General features: G+C 43.6%; 1 protein-coding gene across 2 annotated transcripts in view; it reads left to right on the plus strand.

Annotated features, from left to right (window-relative positions):
* Positions 1 to 5,438, plus strand: part of ANAPC1 (anaphase promoting complex subunit 1) — a 121,419-nt gene extending 115,981 nt beyond the window's left edge. The window contains exons 47-48 of one of the 2 annotated variants that reach the window (XM_030827304.1): positions 579 to 713; positions 3,663 to 4,002. In XM_030827304.1, coding sequence (XP_030683164.1) covers positions 579 to 713; positions 3,663 to 3,778 — 251 coding nt within the window. In that variant the 3' untranslated portion in view covers positions 3,779 to 4,002. Of the gene's footprint in view, positions 1 to 578; positions 714 to 3,662 lie in introns of both variants that reach the window. The other variant, XM_030827303.1, reaches the window with a different exon arrangement.
* The last annotated feature ends 13,727 nt before the right edge of the window (positions 5,439 to 19,165 follow it).

Genomic DNA, 19,165 nt, shown 5'->3' on the forward strand with positions numbered 1-19,165 from the left:
ACCCAAGATCAGTGATTCTCAAAGTGTGGTTCATGGAGCAGCATGACCTGGGAACTTGTTAGAAATGGAGTTTTTCTGGCCCCACCCCAGACCTACTGAATAAGAATCTCTGTGCATGGAGTGGGGCCCACTCATCTGTGGTTTAACAAGCCCTCCAGGTGATTCTGGTACATGTTAAAGTTTGAGGACCCCTGACCAAGACTAATAAGGATCTAGTTCTGGAGCTGAAGTCAGTCCCATCAAATATAATATACAGTGGAGGGTAGGGTGTGACAAGGGGTATTTCGGGGAGACAACCACAGTGACCACTGCACCTTTATAGCACTGACCACAATTTGTAATTATGCATTTGTTTGTGTCATTATTTGTGTAATATCTGTCTCCCCCAACAACACTCTAAACTCTACAATGACAGGGACTCAGTCTAGCTTGTCAGAGTAGCCTCAGTACCGGCTATAGAACCTGCTTTGTATATGCTAAGTGTCCAATAAGTTCTTGATGAAAAAGTAATAGAAGGTATTTCTTGTGCCTCTCAGTTCTGTCATCAGTTGGTTCAGTTCCATTTGTTTCTCTCACAGTCGGGGGTGATATGTGTGTGCACGCCTACCTCAGCGGGCAGCCCTTGGAGGAATCACAGCTGAGCATGCTGGCCTGTTTCCTCGTCTACCACTCTGTGCCAGCTCCACGGCACCTGCCGCCTATAGGACTAGAAGGTAACTGCATATCTAAGTCTTATCTTCAGTACCTCTGTTACCTACCCCTTTATGTTCTAGTTTCTCGGTAGTTACTGTCCCTAGTTTGACTTTCCTCTTCATTAATGTTGCAGTGTCATTGTTAGGGACTGTTTTGGAGCAAAAAAGAAAAAATATATCAACTTTATACATGAATAACTTTCATTTTTATTCAGAAAAGGATGGATTCTTCTTCACAGAGCCCCAAACACTGGTCTATACTAATAAACTAAATATTCCATATTATTCTTTACTAATTGATTTTTTATTAAAGCTATTTTTCTTTATTTTCTGGGTTTTCAGTTGGGTTTTTTAGAATCACATATAATCTTAATTTCTAATATTACAAAGCTTTGCAACTAACAAATAACCTAATTTTGTGTTTGAATTTTTTATAATAGTTTTAAAAATTAATAGTGTTATCACCTGATTGTATTTTTCAGAATATAGAAACAGATAAAAAAAATTGATCCATTAAGCTGAATACTAAGATATAATGAATTCTAAGCACCCAATTTTTTTGAGATTCTCAAAATATTTTTTGATAAGGGCAAAGATTGTTCCATTTAATCATTTAAACTTGAAGTTTAATTACATTACTAGTTTTTTGCTGTTTTGCAAGCCTCTGATAAAAGTTTACTATCTAGAGACTTCTAGTTATGGCCATGATGGAATTGCTTGTATTGGACTCAGTTGCCCTCAAAAACAAACATAAAAGCTGAGAAAAAAAAATAAGAAAAGGGAAGTACAACAGGGAGAGCTTTATATTCACCCTAGCTTCTCCCCCAAAGGCATTTGCCAGTTCATAGTACAAGAAGTAGAGTGCCAGCAAAAAGCAGCAATGCTGCAGGGCTGAGGAGCCAGAGGTTGAGTTTGTGATTGCCCAAGAGCCTAGAACTTGAGGAACACAGTCTCAGGCAGGAGAGAACAATAGAAATCATAACTCAGACTCTGGATATACCTTTCCCTAGAGTTACTTAATGAAATTTTAGCCTTCATATACATGGGATAAGACTTCAGGAGATCTAGCAGAAGCCACAAGGCCAAAAATGTAAGCAAAAATGTCAGCAGCAGCATAGGACTGAGGAGACAAAGGGTGGAATTCAGCGCTTGTTAAAGTGAAGTGGCTCTGATCAGCATCCCAGCTCCTCAGGTGAATTAATACATGGCCAAGCCCTAAGCCTGCTCTAGCCTAATTTTAGATCTGGTCTGCTTCAGTTTCACTCCAAGCAGACTTGACCTACAATTAGCCTAGAGCAGAACTAAGGTGATCTTTGTGCTTTCTCCCCACCTGACAGAAGAAAATGTAACCTTCATAGGAGAAAGAAAACATACCCAGAGCCCCTGCAATTTTTAGTCTACAGCATTCAGTGTTGAATCAAAAATTATGAAACATAGTAGTAATAATAATGAAACAGATAATAATAGAAACAGACCTATATGTGATTCAGATATTGGAGTTATCATACTGGGACTTAAAATAACTATGTCTAATATTTCCAGGGAAATAGAGGGAATGATAGGGAATTTCACCAGAAACCTGGGGTCAATAAAAAAGAGTTAAATGGAAATTCTAGAACTGAAAAATATAGTCACTGAAATGAAGATCTCAGTATTGGATTATTTGAAGTGAACTGGAAGACACTTATCTGCTGGAAGACAAGTAGAAAGTAAACAGACTGAAGCACAGAGGGAAGAATGGGTAGGAAATACAGAGAAGAGTACAAGAGACACGTGGAAACCATGAAAAAAAAAAATCAGACATGCATGGAGTTGGAATAAGAGAATAAGAGGAGAGAAAAAATGAGTTAGAAGCAATATTTGAAGAGACGGAAGCTAAGAATTTTGAAAAATGGTGTTAAATATTAACCCGCATTGAACCCTAAGCAGGATAAATACAAAGAAAGCCATACCTAGTCACATTAATAGTCAAACTACTAAAAGGAAAAGGAAGACATTTTTAAAGTATGGACTTTCTTTTCAGGCCAGGATGGACAAACAGGGTTGTTCAATGGTCAACTGTATTAGAACCAGTAAAGTACCAATTAGATAGTAATTGAAGGTAGACAGGCACTTTTGCACATTATATTTAAATAATTATATATATATATATACACACACATATATATACATATATATATAAAATTAAACAATATTAGTAGTTTCACATGTAGTTATAGGTCACTTTCTGAAGTCTAGAATGGGTAAATTCTATCAAATCATATACAGGTTGAGTGTCTTTAATCTGAAATCTAAAGTGTTTGAAATCGAAAACGTTTTGAGCGCCAACATGATGCTCAGAGGAAGTGTTCATTACAGCATTTTGGATTTGGGATTTTTGGATTAAGAATGCTCAGCCGGGGCTGGGTGCAGTGGCTCACGCCTGTAATCCCAGCACTTTGGGAGGCTGAGGCGTGCAGATCGCGAGGTCAGGAGATCGAGACCATCCTGGCTAACATGGTGAAACCCCGTCTCTACTAAAAATCCAAAAAAAATTGGCCGGGCATGGTGGCGGGCGCCTGTAGTCCCAGCTACTCGGGGGGCTGAGGCAGGAGAATGAGTGAACCCAGGAGGTGGAGTTTGCAGTGAGCCAAGATAGCGCCACTGCACTCCAGCCTGGGTGGCAAAGTGAGACTTTGTCTCCAAAAAAACAGAAATCTCAGCCAGTAGATGTAATGCAGATATTCCAAAATCTAAAAAAATCCAGAATCCAAAACACCTCTCTTCCAAAGCATTTTGGAAAAGGGATACTCAACTTACATTACAGTGTATTAAGGAATTTCATAATTTTAAATATTGTCTTTGGATAGTCATTTTCAAAGGGAAAAATGCCTGTTTTAAACATGATTGTGTTTCTGAAGCTTCCTTGAAAGGAGAGGTATGGCTGATTTTATTTAGAGATGTGACCTTCCCACCCCATTTCCATTTTAGGGAGCACAAGCTTTGCTGAACTGCTCTTCAAATTTAAGCAACTAAAAATGCCAGTGCGAGCTTTGCTGAGATTGGCTCCTTTGCTTCTTGGAAATCCACAGCCAATGGTGATGTGACCGTGTCTGGTGGTGAACCTACCCTGAAACGTGACTTCTGCACAAAAAACGTGACCAAACATCAAAGCTAAAGCAATGTTTATAAAGTTTTATGGTATAACTAGGGGGAAATGAGCTGCACAAACCTCAATGTATTTTAAATCTGTTGCTGTCATCATTAACATTATATGATATATAAAAGCAAGTTGAAATTTACTTTTGTAAATAAAGTTTTTGGTTTGTTTTCAAAACTCTTGATGATTGCTTTAGTTTTGGACTTAGAGAATAGAGCAGGGGTTGCTGGAGTGAATATTGATTTTTAAAGTCTTTGAACTGTGGTGGTATAGGTGAAGTGACTATGCCCCAAAATGCGAAGTTTTAAAAGAAGCTATGTCATAAAGTTTTACTTTCTGTGGCAAAAGAGCGCTTTAGCATTTCCTCAGATGTCACAGTTGTCCTATCTAAAATAAGTTTGTACTTCTGGTGACAATGCCAGACATTCTCATGATGTGATCACCTTAAACAGGAGAAGGAGATTTTTGCCCTCAGTTGCTCAACATGAAGTACTGTGGACTGAATTGTGTCCTCCCAGAATTATATACTGAGGCCCTAATCCCTGTGTGACTGTATTTGGCAATAGGGCATATAGGAGATTACTAAGGTTAAGTGAGGTCATCATAAGGGTGGGGCCTTAATTCAGTAGAATTGGTGGCCTCCTAAGCAGAGGAAGAGAGATTTTCTTTCTCTCTCTGCCATGTGAAGACACAGTGAGGAGTCGGCCGTCTGCAAGCCAAGAAGAGCCCTTACCAGGAACAGACTTGGCTAGCACCTTGATCGTGGACTTCTAGCCTCCAAAATTGCGAGAAAATACATTTCCGTTGTTGAAACCACCCAGTCTGTGGTGTTTTGTTATAGCAGCCCAGGCAGACTAATACGTGAAGCCTGCTCTAAATAGATAAAATAAGAAATTACTACAGAGGGCTCTTTAGAAATTGTATTTAAAAACAAAACAAGACAATCCATATTTACCTAAGATTTACAGAATGTACGTCTGTAAAAGGAGGGATTTCTGGACTAGATGATGATGAAAAATGTTCATATAAAGGCACCTCCAGCTTTGAGTTGCCAACACAGGAGGAAGAATGCTCCCTGCTGTTCAGATGCTGATATGTGTCCTGTGCTTCCTGGATGGCCAGTGGGATCATAAGCTGGTAGAAGCAAGATCGTCATCCACTGACTTCATATTTCTTCCACATCCTGAACTGTGGTGTTTGACTTTAAAAATAAATTAAAGCAAATAGAAATGTTTCCATTGAGATTTTGGCAAAAACCCACATGGCATTTGCCTCTGCCGAGTAGACTTGGAAGGCATGCACCTGGAGGCCAAGTGGTTTTCTCTGGACTCTCCGTGTCCTTGCATTTGCGTGGCTGCCCTGAGGACTCGCTTCTTCCTGGATGTGAAGCAGAGGCACGATGGGGCTGACTGAGAGGCTGAAATATGCTTCTCTTCACAGTTACATAGTTTTCTTCTAATTAAAAATAAATTTTAAGTGGTAGATTATGAAAATTCCATTTGAATCAAGATTTTAAAAATTCAATATCAAACCAGTTGTTACTGTCTTCACTCTCCATTGTTTACGATTGTGTGCTTTTCCCTGAATAAAGAATGACTGGAGAGACATTAGTTGTTTGCACACATATTAACTCATACTTAAGGGAGAACAGCTTTTAGAACATTGTCGATGAAAGCAAATTTTCAGCTTTAAAAGAGAGAGGACAGAAAGACTGCAGATGGTCTGGAAGCAGCATTTTTAGGCCGCCTGATTAGCTAGCAGGGAGCAAAGGGGAGGCTGAGAAGTCAGCCCTTGAGTAGGCCTGCTGGATCATCAGATAAATCAGTTTCAGCTATTTCTGGGGCCTCAAAAAATCCTGAGGGTGTGGCTGTCACCATCCAGAACCTGCAGCCTCCTTAGAGCCATGGCTCAAAGGGAAGTGCTGCAGAAAAACATTTGGCTGTTAAGTGTTTTGGCCCAAAAGTAGCACACATCATTTCCTGTTAAAGCCTGTTGGCCCAAAGTAGTCACACTGCTCTACTTCATGTGCCCAGGACTGGGAGGAGAGGCAGACACTGGTGAGGATCTTATGCCAGTTACAGCATGGTTCCTAACTTACTAATTCCCTGTGCCCATCTTTTCTACTTAGATAGATAGAAATAGGTATCATTGCTTCCATAGGCATAATTAAAGAAACCATACAATTTACACATACACTCAGAGTGGTGGTTCTTTCCCTAGTAGACGCTGACATCTGCATTCCTCCCTTGCAGGTCTTCTGAAGGACCTAGCAGGAGACTCAGGTTGAAACCCTACAGAACCTCGCCGTGTGCTGCCCAGTCTTCCTTGAATAAGGCCATTTTCTCACCCTTTGTCTAGTAACTAGCTGACTCTACAGCTCATGGTAAGGGGCATGTCTCAGCTCAGGGGGTCTCCTGACATCCCAGAGGAAGCAAGAAGGTGGGGGTCTTTCACCTCTCAGCCTGATGATCTGTGCAAACCCACTTGGTGGGAGGCCAGGGTGCCTGTGGGCAGATGGGTCAGAGTGTGGGCCAGGATTTGGAGTAGAAGCCAATGCATGTGGAAATCCAAACCAGGAAGACTTTGTTGCCTCCCGCATGCGGGGTTGAAGGCCTCTCTTCTGTGGTCTCCCATCCTCATGCTGATCAAATTTGGGGGGAAATGTCTCACTGTGTGAGGATCACCCCAATTAAGCTGTGGGGGAGGACACAGAATCTGATCCCCTCTGTATCCTTAGCGCAAGCTACCTCCAGCCAGCAGGGGAAAGAAGCAGAGGTGAGGTGGGAGAGGTGGCCACTCCGGACGGTGTAACTGGGCTGGCGGCCTCTCAGCGCCCACGAGCACCCCACAGATACCCACGCTAGTGTACAAAGGTTCCCAAGTGGTGGCCTTTTCCTGCTTCCAAGGGCTGCCCGGGTTCCCCCCTCTCTGAAATACGTTGGTTGCTTCTCATTACGTCACAAGCTGCAGAAAAAAAATTTAAATAAAAAGGCTCTACAGCTGTGTCCTTAACTCTTACCTGTGGATAAGAATGGACTTGCCTGCCCAACATCCTCTATCTTATGTCTTTGGGTGAAAGGAAAGCTGGAATGGGCAGTAGGGGCTGCTTGGGGCAGTCAGGACCCTCAGGCTTCAGGCAAGGAGACCCACTGATCAGACACCTGCATCAAATGTCAGTGCTGACAGATCCCTTAGATGGCACCGGTCCTGCTCCTCCTACGGTGAGATCCCTGTGGCTCAGGGAGGGAGGTTGACTGCCCCAAAGCACCCATCAGAACCCTAATGAAGCTGACTTTCAACCACACTTCCTATACCCCACCCTGAACCTGGTCCAGTACTGCCTGCATTCCCAGTCCAGCAGACTCTTAGGAGAAAGCAATGATTAAATGTAAGTTAAAAGGACTTGGCACCAGGAAGAGTTTATGAACACATTTGAAAAGCAGACATACTAACTCTTCTTTACACCTTTGGAAAAACAAAGGCTTTGTGTAATTGGAATTTGATTAACTGAATTAATCTGTGTGTTGCTTTCTTGGTCATAACAACCACCTTAATCTACATTTTTTTCTCATAGCTAAAAAGATTTATTCCTATTTCATATGGTACATTATTATATGAAATCTTAAAATAAGTTATTGATTGATTGAAGCAGAGTCTCCCTCTGTTGCCCAGGCTGGCGTCAGTGACGTGACCATAGCTCACTCCAGCTCACTGCAGGCCCAACTTTCTGGGTTCAAGCAATCCTCCTGCCTCAGCCTCCTAAGTAAATGGGACTACAGGCACATACCACCACACCCAGCTAAATTTTTAAAATTTTTGTAGAGATGAAGTATTGCTATGGTGCCGTCTGGTCTCAGACTCCTGTACTCAGGTGATTCTCCTGCCTTGGCCTCCCAAAGTGCTAGGATTACAGGTATGAGCCACTGCACCCAGCGTAAAATAAAATTTTTATACTAAATAAAATATATAAATCACTGGAAATAAGATTCTCAGTGCTTGCCTTGTCTCTGTAGTTAAGGGATCTGTCACACTCAGGCACTCTTCCTTGTGACGCTGTAGGCCATGTGCTTTAAGAACTCAGGCGCACTAGCTTGTGATCCACATGGTTACATCATTAGGGGAGCTTAACATAAGGATGGAGGTTGGAAGCTAGTTGGTGCCACTCGTGTTTCTTTCATTTGTCTTATGTTCATTTTTGTGCCTATCAAGAATATTTTAGACCAGGTGTGGTGGCTCATGCCTGTAATCCCAACACTTTGGAAGGCCAAGGTGGGCGGATCACCTGAGGTCAGGAGTTCGAGACCAGCCTGGCCAACATGGCAAAATCCCATCTCTACTAAAAAAAAAAAAAGAAATATACAAAAATTAGCCAGGTGTGGTGGCACATGCCTGTAATCCCAGCTACTCGGAAGGCTAAGGCAGGAGAATCACTTGAACTAGGGAGGCAGAGGTTGCAGTGAGCCGAGATCGTGCCATTGCACTTCAGCCTGGGTGACAGAGCAAGACTCCATCTCAAAAAATAAAAATAAGAATAATGTAAGTGCTGCTTACTGTACCAATTCAGAAATTAAGGCAGTTTCATCAGCTGGAAATGTGGGTAAATGTATGCAACTCTAAAGTTGAAGGAAGATGCATTAGCAAAACCATCATGGTTAGCATCCCTAGCTGCCATCTGCCTGCCCCATTGGATCTAGAGAAGATGAGGTCAAACCTTTCTCACTCCATGTTCTGTGCAAATTTCTGCAAATCCACAGAGCAGGGCGTAGGTGCTGTCTCCAGTGTCACTTCCCTCCAAACTCCCCGCTCTGTTGCACTAATTCATTTGTGGCTCATCTCACTGCGCCCCATGCATGGGCTGAATGTTAGTCAGCTTGGCATCTTCACTGCCTCCTTTTGTCTCTCCTTAGCTTCCAGCTGTTTTCCCCATGTAGTGCCAGATGAGAGTCTTCCAGTGGGAGATGCCCATGCAGGGCCTGGAGGATAGAGGAGAAGGTGAAGCCTTTACTCTCCTGCACTGGCTACAGCAGATACAGGGCAGATGGCATACTCCTGACTGCAGGAAGCTAATACCAGCTGTGGCAGGTGTCACCACTCCTGAGTTTCTGGAAGTTTACGGGAGCTTCTCTGTCCTCTGTTTCCTTCATTTTCCTGTTTGGATCTCTGAGCAAACTCCACGACCGCTTGAGGGATGCAATGACTCAGACGTGAAGTCGTCCCCATCCTCGAGTCCCACCAAAACCATCCACTGCCACTCAGGGACTAGGCTTTGCTTCTAGAATTTCTAGCCCTCTGGTTACCTCCCCTGAGCTCCCAGTGCTGTTCACTTTTCCATTCTCAAATCCTCAGTTGCTCTCTAAAATGCCAAAATTTCTTTGCAATTTCCTAACCCCTGAACAAACTCACCTGGGTGGCACCGATCTCACAGCTGCAGCAGTGGGTCTCACTATGCTTTCAGTACAGCCTTACATAAGTTCAGAGAAAGCCTGGACTGCGGAAATGAAAACCTGCCCTGCTGCTCATCAGGCTGGTGATTCTTTATCCAATCCACTGGTGGTGGGCCCCTGGCTTGATTCCATGTCTCTGCTATTGTGAATAGTGCTTGGATGAACACATGAGTGCACGTGTCTTTTTGACAGAACAATTTATTTTTTGTTAGATAGATATACTAAGTAATGGGATTGCTGGGTCACATGGCAGTTCTCTTTTATGTTCTCTGAGAAATCTCCACACTGCTTTCCACAGTGGCTGAACTAATTGACACTCACCAGCAGTGTGTAAGTGATCCCTTTTCTCTGCAGCCTTCCCAGCATGTGTCGTTGTTTTACTTTTTTAAAAAACAATAGCCATTCTAACTGGGGTGAGATGGTCTTTCATTGTGGTTTTGGTTTGTATTTCTCTGATGATTAGTGATATTGAGAATATTTTCTTGTTTGTTGACTGCTTGTATGTCTTCTTTTAGAAGTGTCTGTATGTGTCCTTTGCCCACTTTTTAATGGGGTTGTTTTTTGCTTGTTGATTTAAGTTCGCCGCTTCTTTGTTGTGGGAGGGGGAAGGTGGGGATGGGCGGGAGCTACAAGAAAAGAGGCATCCCCTCAGACACCTGGTTAAAGAAGGAAGAGGCTCTATTCAGCTGGGAGCATCGGCAGACTTGCGTCTCAAGAACTGAGCTCTCTGAAGAAAGAGTTCCTGGCCCTTTTAAGGGCTTACAACTCTAAGGGGTCCACGTGAAAGGGTCGTGATAGATTAGGATCTATAGATAGCATATGTGGTTAGCATGCAGGGTTAATCTTTTTCAGCTTTTACTTCCTCCTTCTCTTCAGAGACAAGAGATAGTAAGAGAAATGGCCTCTCTCCTCATTCCCTCCTTTGAGAACCTCACTCACTAGTGGGAGTTCTCACTTTCATCTTCACCATCCAGGTCTTCCTGAGAGACAGCTGAGGTCTTTTGATGAACTAAGGTGGTAACAAAGCCTCTTAGTGACTGGAGAAATATGGGTAACATACAGGGGAGTAACATGCAGGTTCCTAATACTATTATTATTCCTATTATAAGAGTTTTAAATCCTCCTAGAGCTGGAAACCATTTTCCAAACACGAATCCAGGATCAAGCCTATGCTAAACCTGCACGGGTACATGTGCCAGCTTTGTCATGTCTCTAACTATCCTCATGCTTCAGCTGTGCGTGGACCAGTCAGCTTCTGAGTGTGACAGGAGCAGGGCTTGTCGTGTTCCTCAGAGTCACTATGCAGATGTTGTCTGGGCTTGGTCTTGCCTCCCAGGTCTCAGTCGGCCGGGAGCGTCCGCAGACTTGTGTCTCCAGAACTGAGCTCTCATCTTTTCCTTGAATGACCTCAGAGACTTTGTTAACATTTGTGGCCTTCTGAGCTCCCTTCTTTAACCCTTCCAGAAGGGCTTCCCTGTATCGGTTTAGCCTTTGCATACCCTGTCTTTCATTTGGGTCCCACTGGGGGTCTGTTCCTGGTAATTGGATCCTCACATACTCTTGGGGGTTTTGGTAATCAGCTGGAACATGTTCTTCCAGCCGCTTAGTTTCTGCTTGGAGCACTTTCCTCCTTTCATCTGTGTTAAAGAGGTACATGAGCAACTGGTGGCAATCAGCTCAGGTGGGGTTGTGGGTCTGGATAATAGTTTGGAGCAAATCAATTATAGCTTGAGGCTTTTCAGTATAGGATGGGGTATTGTTTTTCCAATTGAGGAGATCGACAGAGGTGAAGGGTTGGTACACAAAGGCATGCCTTTCCACCATATGCCCATCCTCCTCTACCCCAGTATACTGTTGCTCTCTCATGGGCATTTGTATCCCAGTTCTAGGCCTCAAACGGGCTGCCAAGGGAAGGGTTTCTCCCGAGGTCTCACATCCTGTCTTTTCTACCCTGGGTGGCCTAGGGGTATGTAGGCCTTGTGGAAGCTCAGGCACAGTGGGCTCAGGAGTGGGAGGCCTTCCTTCTTGGTGAAACGGGGGGCCACTGGTGCCATTTCTTGCCATGAATCTTCTGATGTGGGGTCGGACAGGACTTTAGGAGCTGACTCCCCTCAGCGGGTGGAGCAGGATTTTTCCTTGGCTTTCTGTCCCTTTGCTACTAGTACTGCTGCTCCCTGTCCTCTTAACCACTGTGGGGGGTCTAAAACCAGCTGTAACCAAGTGTCTATGTACGGAAACTGGTCTGGGTGTCCTGGCTTACCAGTTACCTTGTGCCATAGCTTTGAAACAAGGGCCAGTCTAGGCGTCCTTCTGATGTCTAGGCTTCCTTCTGATGGCCAACCCACTTCTAATGCCGGCCAGTCTATCTCACACAAAGTTCTAAGTTTTCCTGGTGTCATAGTAACTCCATAGTCTCCATTAAATCCTTTCTTGAAATTTTTCAACATAGTTCCTAGTGGAGTGGGCTTACTTTGCGTTCCACCCATCTTCCTCCTGAGACAAAACAACACTCACATCACAAGAAGGAAAGTGTAAAGGGGTCACTCACTTGTCTTGCCCGTCTCAAACTTGAGCACTCATTCACTTTCACTTTCTTTTTGCAAACAAGTTAAGCCAAATCAAAATCAATACTGAGATCAAAGTGCCGATTGCAATCAAGTCAAGTTAAATCAAAATCAATACTGAGATCAAAGTGCTGATAAGGGCACATTGTGGGTGATCAGGCGATGCTTCCACTCAAACGGAGTGGGCAAATTCCCAGGACTGGTCCTACTGTATTCCAGATGTCCAGACTCCAAGCGCCGGTTGGGGGTGTTCAGCTGCTGCATTGATCCTCCATGAGGCCCTGCCGTGCACTGCTCTGACGAGGCGTTCCACCGGGGCAAATGCCTACCTGGCAGTGCTCTCAGGATCTGCGTTGCTCAAGCTGGCTGGAGTCACCTGCAGGGATGCTCCGCAGGGCAGGCCTAAGCTGCCTAAGGGGCAGCCTCGACTGTCCATTAATCACCTCGTTTCTGGGTCAGGGAACCAAGAAACGTAGCAGGACAAGCCGCAGACAAAACCCTTCAGACACCGGGTTAAAGAAGGAAGAGGCTTTATTCGGCCAGGAGCATTGGCCTACTTGTGTCTCAAGAACTGAGCTCTCATCTTTTCCTTGAATGACCTCAAAGACTTTGTTAACATTTGTGGCCTTCTGAGCTCCCTTTAACCTGGTGTCTGAGGGGTTTTGTCTGTAGCTCATCCTGCTACAGTGACACTTAGCCTCAGTCTCATTTCCAGTAGGGTCAAACTGATGACCTGACATACTTATTTTCTGTGCTCTCAGCTGTGTCTAAATATCCCTGTGAACCACTATAAATTCGTGGGCAATCAGGCCTGGCCTAAAAATATGACCAGAGTGGCGCAGACCTGCATACAATAGCCCTTGAAGCTGATTGAGGCAGTGCCTAGATGCCCTCCAAGAAGGCTGGTGACACCTACCCCTGTCTGAGGCATCTTCCTCATTTCTGGGAGGTGCTCTCTTCCTGCTCCTCCCGCATTGTCCCTGTGGCTCCTCAAGGCTCTCGAGGCAGCCACTGATGGCCAGGTTCTCTGTGGGAGTTGGCTCTCCTGTCAGCCCTCCTTCCTTCTCTCTTTTGCCCACATTCCCTCCTTTCCTGTCTTCCCCCAAAATTCAAAAACTGTTTTTATTCCTGCTGCATCCCCAGTCATTCATCTGGAGACTCACAGGTGGTCCCTTCCCTATCCCCTGAGACTCCTTGGGAGAAGATAGTTCAGGATCCGAGACTTGGTCTAGTACAGGAATGAGTGATAGCCACCCTGAGTGAGTGCCTTCATGGCTCTCTGGAGTTCCAGGCCCTTGATGTGGAGCTTAGACTTACCCAGAACCCAGCCCCATGACAGTGTGAAAGAGCACTGGCTGTAGCCAAGCATTAGGGACCAAATGCTTCCAAGATTCCAGAGCGTTGGTCTAGATTCACTGATGACATCACTTCATTCCATGAGGAATGGCTCTTTGGTTTATAAAAGGCACTCAAGGAAAAGGCCATGAGCCTCACAGGGAAGGGGGTTAGTGTCCCAGCCTGAATGCTGGAGTTACCTGCTCTTACTCCAACATGACCTTCCCATGGGGCCTCATCTTGTGTTCAATCAAATCCATCAATGATTTCAAATGAAAATATTACATTCACATAGCAGAAAATTGAGAATATGCAAAATTGAAAGTTGATTAACCTCTCATCTATACTAAAAAGTTACAAATATTATTTATTTTTATTGCCTTGTGTTTAGTATCATCATATTAAAATTTAAAAATGTAAGCTTTAATATTTTGAGATAATCATAGATTCACATGTAATTGTAAGAAGTAATACAGAGAGGCTCTAGATACCCCTCATCAAAATTTCTCCAGTGGTAACAACTTGCAACTATAGTTCAATATCACAATAGGAAATTGAGCTTGGTACAATCCATTGACCTTGTTCAGATTTCATCAGTCTTATATACACTTGCTAGTGTGTGTGCATTTTGTTCTATGCAATTTTTTCTCATGTATACACTTGTGTGACCACCACCAAGTTACAGAACAGTTGTATTATAAGAATACTTCCTATTACTTTTTTTAGAACTTCATCTTCCCTAATCCGTGGCAACCACTAATCTCTATAACCTTATAATTTTGTTATTTGAACAATATTGACCAGGCATGGTGGCTCACGCCTCTAATCCGAGCACTTTGGGAGGTCAAGGTGGGCGGATCACTTGAGCTCAGGGGTTTGAGACCAGCCTGGGCAACATGGTGAAACCCCATCTCTATAGAAAATACAAAAATTAGCCAGGCGTGGTGGTGTGCACCTATAGTCCAAGCTACTTGTAGGGCCGAATGGGAGAATCGCTTGAGCCCAGAAGGTCAAGCCTGCAGTGATCTATGTTTGTACTATTACTGGTGGTGAATCCACGTGGGTGTGCAGCAACCTCAATTCTTGCCTCCTCAGAAGAATTCGACTGAAGAGCATAAGGCAGAAGAAGAGACTGAGGCAAGTTTTAGAGCAGGAGTAAAAGTTTATTAAAAAGCTTTAGAGAAGGAACAAAAGGAAGGAAAGAACACTTGGAAGAGGCCCAAGTGGGCGACTTGCAGGACAAAAGTGCAGGGTTTGTTGGGGTTTTGTATGCAGGCATACTTCTGGGGTTTTGTGTTTCTTCTCCCCTGATTCTTTCTTTGGGGTGGGCTGTCTGCATGCACATTGGCCTGCTAGCGCTTGTGAGAGGAGCATGTGCAGTGTGCTGACGGGAGTTGTAGGCATGCTCACCTGAGGCATTCTTCCCTTACCAGCCGAATGCCCCTAGGAGGTCATAAACCAGTTAAACTCTGCCATTTTGCCTCTTAGTCTGCATGTGTGTGCCTACTTGTTCAACTCCTGAGATTTTACTGGGAAGCTGCTGATCACCAGGCTCAGGTGTTTTCTATTTATCAGGAAACTGCCTTTCCCTGGTGCTGGCTGTAACCAATTATTATTTTAGAGAGACAGTTAACAACTGCTTGACCATCACCTGGTGGTTGCCTAACATTCCTGGTTTGGGGTTGTGGGGGGCCCTCTCCTGCCCTGCTCAGAACTGACTAGCTACCTACTGTAACAGCACCACTGCACTCCACCCTGGGTGAAAAAGCAATCCTGTCTCAAAAAAACAAAAACAAAAATGAAAAGCCCCCAGTATTACCTAAATGGAACCAGCCAGTATATAATCTGGGATTGGTGTTTTTCACTTAGCGTAATTCCCAATATCCAGCCAAGTTGTTGCATGAATCAATAGTTAATTCATTTTTATTGCCTAGTGGTGCTCCCAGTCATATAAGGGCACATTGACTTTGTAAGAACCTGCCATACTTTGTTCTAGAGTGGTCCTGCCATTGTACATGCCTGCCAGCAGTGTCTGAGTGATCCATTTTCTGTGCATTGCCAGTGTTTGGTGTTATCGTTATTTTCTACTTTAACCATATAAGACTGTGGTTTTAACTGAAATATCTTTTCAATAACATCACACAGATGGCAAATAATGTTTATCCTTTGCCCATGTCTTCTCATTATTGAGCCATAATTTTTAAAGATATTTTATTGGGTAAACATATTTACATAACAGTAAATGCCTTAATTGTCTTTGTATATTCTAAATATAATTTCTTTATCATTTATATGGCTTGCAAATATTTTCTCCCATTCTGTATTTTTTTTTTTTTTTTTTTTTTTTGAGACGGAGTCTTGCTCTGTCACCCAGGCTGGAGTGCAGTGGTGCGATCTCGGCTCACTGTAACCTCTGCCTCCGGAATTCAAGCAATTCTCCTGCCTCAGCCTCCTGAGTAGCTGGGACTACAGGTGCATGCCACCACACTCGGCTAATTTTTGTATTTTCAGTAGAGATAGGGTTTCACCATGTTGGTCAGGCTGGTCTCAAATTCCTGATCTCAAGTGATCTGCCTGCCTTGGTCTCCCAAAGTGCTGGGATTACAGGCGTGAGCCACCACGCCCAGCCCTCTCTCGCTCTTTCTTTCTTTCTCTTTCTTTTCTTTTCTTTCTTTCTTTTTTCTTTCTTTCTTTTTCTTTTCTTTCTTTCTTTTCTTTTTCTTTCTTCTCTTTCTTTCTCTTTCCTTCTTTCTCCTTCCTTTCCTTCTTTTCTTTCTCTCTCTTTCTCTTTCTTTCTTTCTTTCATTTCTTTCTTTCTTTCTTGTCTGTCTTCTTCTCTTTCTTTCCATCTCTCCTTCCTTCCTTCCTTTCCTTTTCTTTCTTCCTTCCCCTCTCCTCCCTTCCCCTCCTTCCTCCCCTCCCCTCACTTCCCCTCCCTTCTTCTCTCCTCTTCTTTCCTCTCCTCTCCTCTCCTCTCCTCTCCTCTCCTCTCCTCTCCTCTCCTCTCTTCTCTTCTCTTCTCTTCTCTTCTCTTCTCTTCTCTTCTCTTCTCTTCTCTTCTCTTCTCTTCTCTTCTTTTTTCTTTCTCTCACTACATTGCCCAGGCTGGAGTGCAGGAACCTAGATTCAAAGATATAATTATAGCACACTGTAGCCTTGAACTCCTGGCCTCAAGTGATCCTCGCATCTCAGCCTCCTGAGTAGCTAGGACTATAGGCCCATGCCACAATGCCCAGCCCAAGGAGTGATACTTTGTCTTGTGCATCCTCTGTCTTGCCTTTCCACTTAGCTATGGCCTGGCTAGAGTTCTTAATGAGAGAAGTCTGCTATAATCCTTTCTCCCAAAGAGCCCCCTTTATGCACTACATGATCACTTTCTTCCATATACGGGAGAAGAGTAAGCTTGCTCTCTCACATCATCATTACCAAATCTCAGCTGGGCAATTAAAGGAAATACTTGGATATTTACCTTTCCAAATACTTGGACAATTTCCAAAGTAGAATTATCACAGTTTTGGCTTTGAGAAAGAACTTGGTGGTATTGCAGGTATTTTGGGAACACTTATATAATATTTTCTATTATACTTCTTGAGAGGGGTTGGTTATTTAGTGACCTGAATTAAGGCATTATAATATTAATTTTAAAAATGGTGCATCAATTTCATTGGTAAGTTTCCTCTTTTCTTCAGCAGAAAAGAGATAAGAATGTTCATTTATGCAAAAAAGAACTTGTCAAATGCTTTTTTTCCCCATCAGTTAATATGATCATGTAATTTTTCCTCCTTAGTCTTTTGATATGGTGAATTACATTGATTGCTTTTCAAATTTTGAGTCAGCCTTATATCCCTGGAATAACTTAGTCATGATTAAGAAAAAATACATATTGCTAAATTTTATTTGTTGACATTTTGTTAAAGATTTTTATATATATCTTCATGACAAATATTGGTCTGTAATTTTTAAAATACTGTTTTTATCTGGTTTTGGTATGAGGGTAATATTAGTTTCATAAAATAAATAGGAAGTATTCCCTGACTTTTACTTTTTTTGTAAGAGATTTTGTAAAATTGGTGTTTAAAGTTTTAAAAACATTTGTTAGAATCCTCGAGGGAAATTATCTGAATCTAGAGATTTCTTTTATGTGAGTTCTACAATTACAAATTCAATCTCTTTAATTAAATTATCTATTTCATCTTGAGTGAGTTGTGGCAGTTTGTAAGTTTCAAAGAATTGGTCCATATATCTAAGTTGACAAATTTATGTTTGTAGAGTTGTTTATAGTATTCCCTTGTTATCATGTAATGTTTGAAATACCTATATCTTTATCCCCTCTTTCATTCATGATATTGATAATTTGTGTCTTTCTGCTTTCTTTGTTAGATTTGCTAGAGGTTTATTAATTTTATTAATCTTTTAAAATAATCAACTCTTTGTTTCATTGATTCTCTACTGTGTTTCTGGTTTCAATTATATTAGTTTCTGTGCTTTACTATTTCCTTCCTTCTTTCTGTTTTGGTTTTCTTATATTTATTTATTTTAGAGACAAGGTTTTCTCCGTCACCCAGGCTGGAGTGCATGATTATAGCTCACTGTAACCTTGACCTCCTGGACTGAAGCAATCCTCCCACCTCATCCTCCTGAGTAGCTAGGACTACAGGTGCATGCTGCCACACCTGGCTAATGTTCTTCATTTTTTGTAGAGATAGAGTCTTGCTGTGTTGCCCAGTCTAATCCCAAACTCCTGGACTCAAGCAATTGTCCCAGTTCTGCCTCCCAAATCACTGGGATTATAGGTGTGAGGCACCTTGCCTGGCCTGTTTTGGTTTTATTTTGATCTTTTTCTAATTCTTAAAGGTGGAAACTTAGATTATTGATTTGAGACTTTTCTGATGTAAGTATTTAATGCTTACATCCTCTTAGCACTGCTTTAGGTACATTTCACAAATTTTATGTGATAGTTTCATTTTCATTCAGTTCTATGTATTTTAAAAATTTTCTGAGAAATTGAGGACATTCTTTTTTTTTTTTTTTTTTTTTGTAGGAAATGTCTTTATTATCGGCCTTGAGTCATCATGTCATGTCTGACATAGGTTACGTGTCCAGAGGATCTGCCTGGCACACGCTAGCTACCCCTGCCCACAGGAGCAGCCCCTCTGGCCGACGCCAGACCTTTGTCCATCATGCCAGGGAAGCCAACCCCACCATCCCACAAGTTCATGCTTGGGGTGCTGAGGGACAAGGCTGTCCTAGGATTGGACCCTCCATCCTGGCCAGGGGTCCTGGGGAGGACGAGGCTGAGGCCTGGATGATCAGTCTCTTTTTGGTTTCATGATCATTTAAGAAACAGAAAAGACAAACATTTCACAGTCTTTAAAAAATAGAAGTCTGAGGAGAGAAGCCAGAGTCCTGGGCCCCGGGAGGCCCCTCGAGGCCTCAGCTATTCCCTGTCCCTTGAGGTCTGTCTGCAGTCCTGGCCACAGCACACGTGGCCCCGTCATGGTCACTGGCCCCAGCCGTAGGGCCGGTTGAAGGTATTCCCCGACAGCAGCATGTCTCTGATCAGTGTCTCAATAGGCGTCTTCCCCACCAGGCGCATGAAGAACAGCTGGGAGATGAGGGAGGCAGGGACCGCGCGCAGGGCGGGGAGCCGCAGCAGCAGGCGCCCAAAGCGCTGGGGCTGGGACGGGTACTGCGCCCGCACATACTCGGTGAGGGCCACCTGTGCCTTCTCCTGCAGGCTCTCCACATGGGCCGGGTCCGAGAGGCCACAGGCGTCGGGCGTGAAGAGCGCGATGGCCTTGAGGCAGCCGTGCTCGGCCGAGTCGACCTGCAGGCGGCCCAGCTTGTCCATCTGCTCCTGGAAGGCGCGCACCTGGTCCATGAAGGCCATGAACTCATTCTCTTGCTGGGTATGCAAGTGAGTGGTGGGGCCCTTGGGCACGGCCGGCCGCAGCTCTGGGAAGCCACGTCAGCCCACGGGCGCTGCAGCTG

This window comes from Nomascus leucogenys, chromosome 14 (genome assembly GCF_006542625.1).
Source record: "Nomascus leucogenys isolate Asia chromosome 14, Asia_NLE_v1, whole genome shotgun sequence".
Lineage (NCBI taxonomy): Eukaryota > Metazoa > Chordata > Mammalia > Primates > Hylobatidae > Nomascus > Nomascus leucogenys.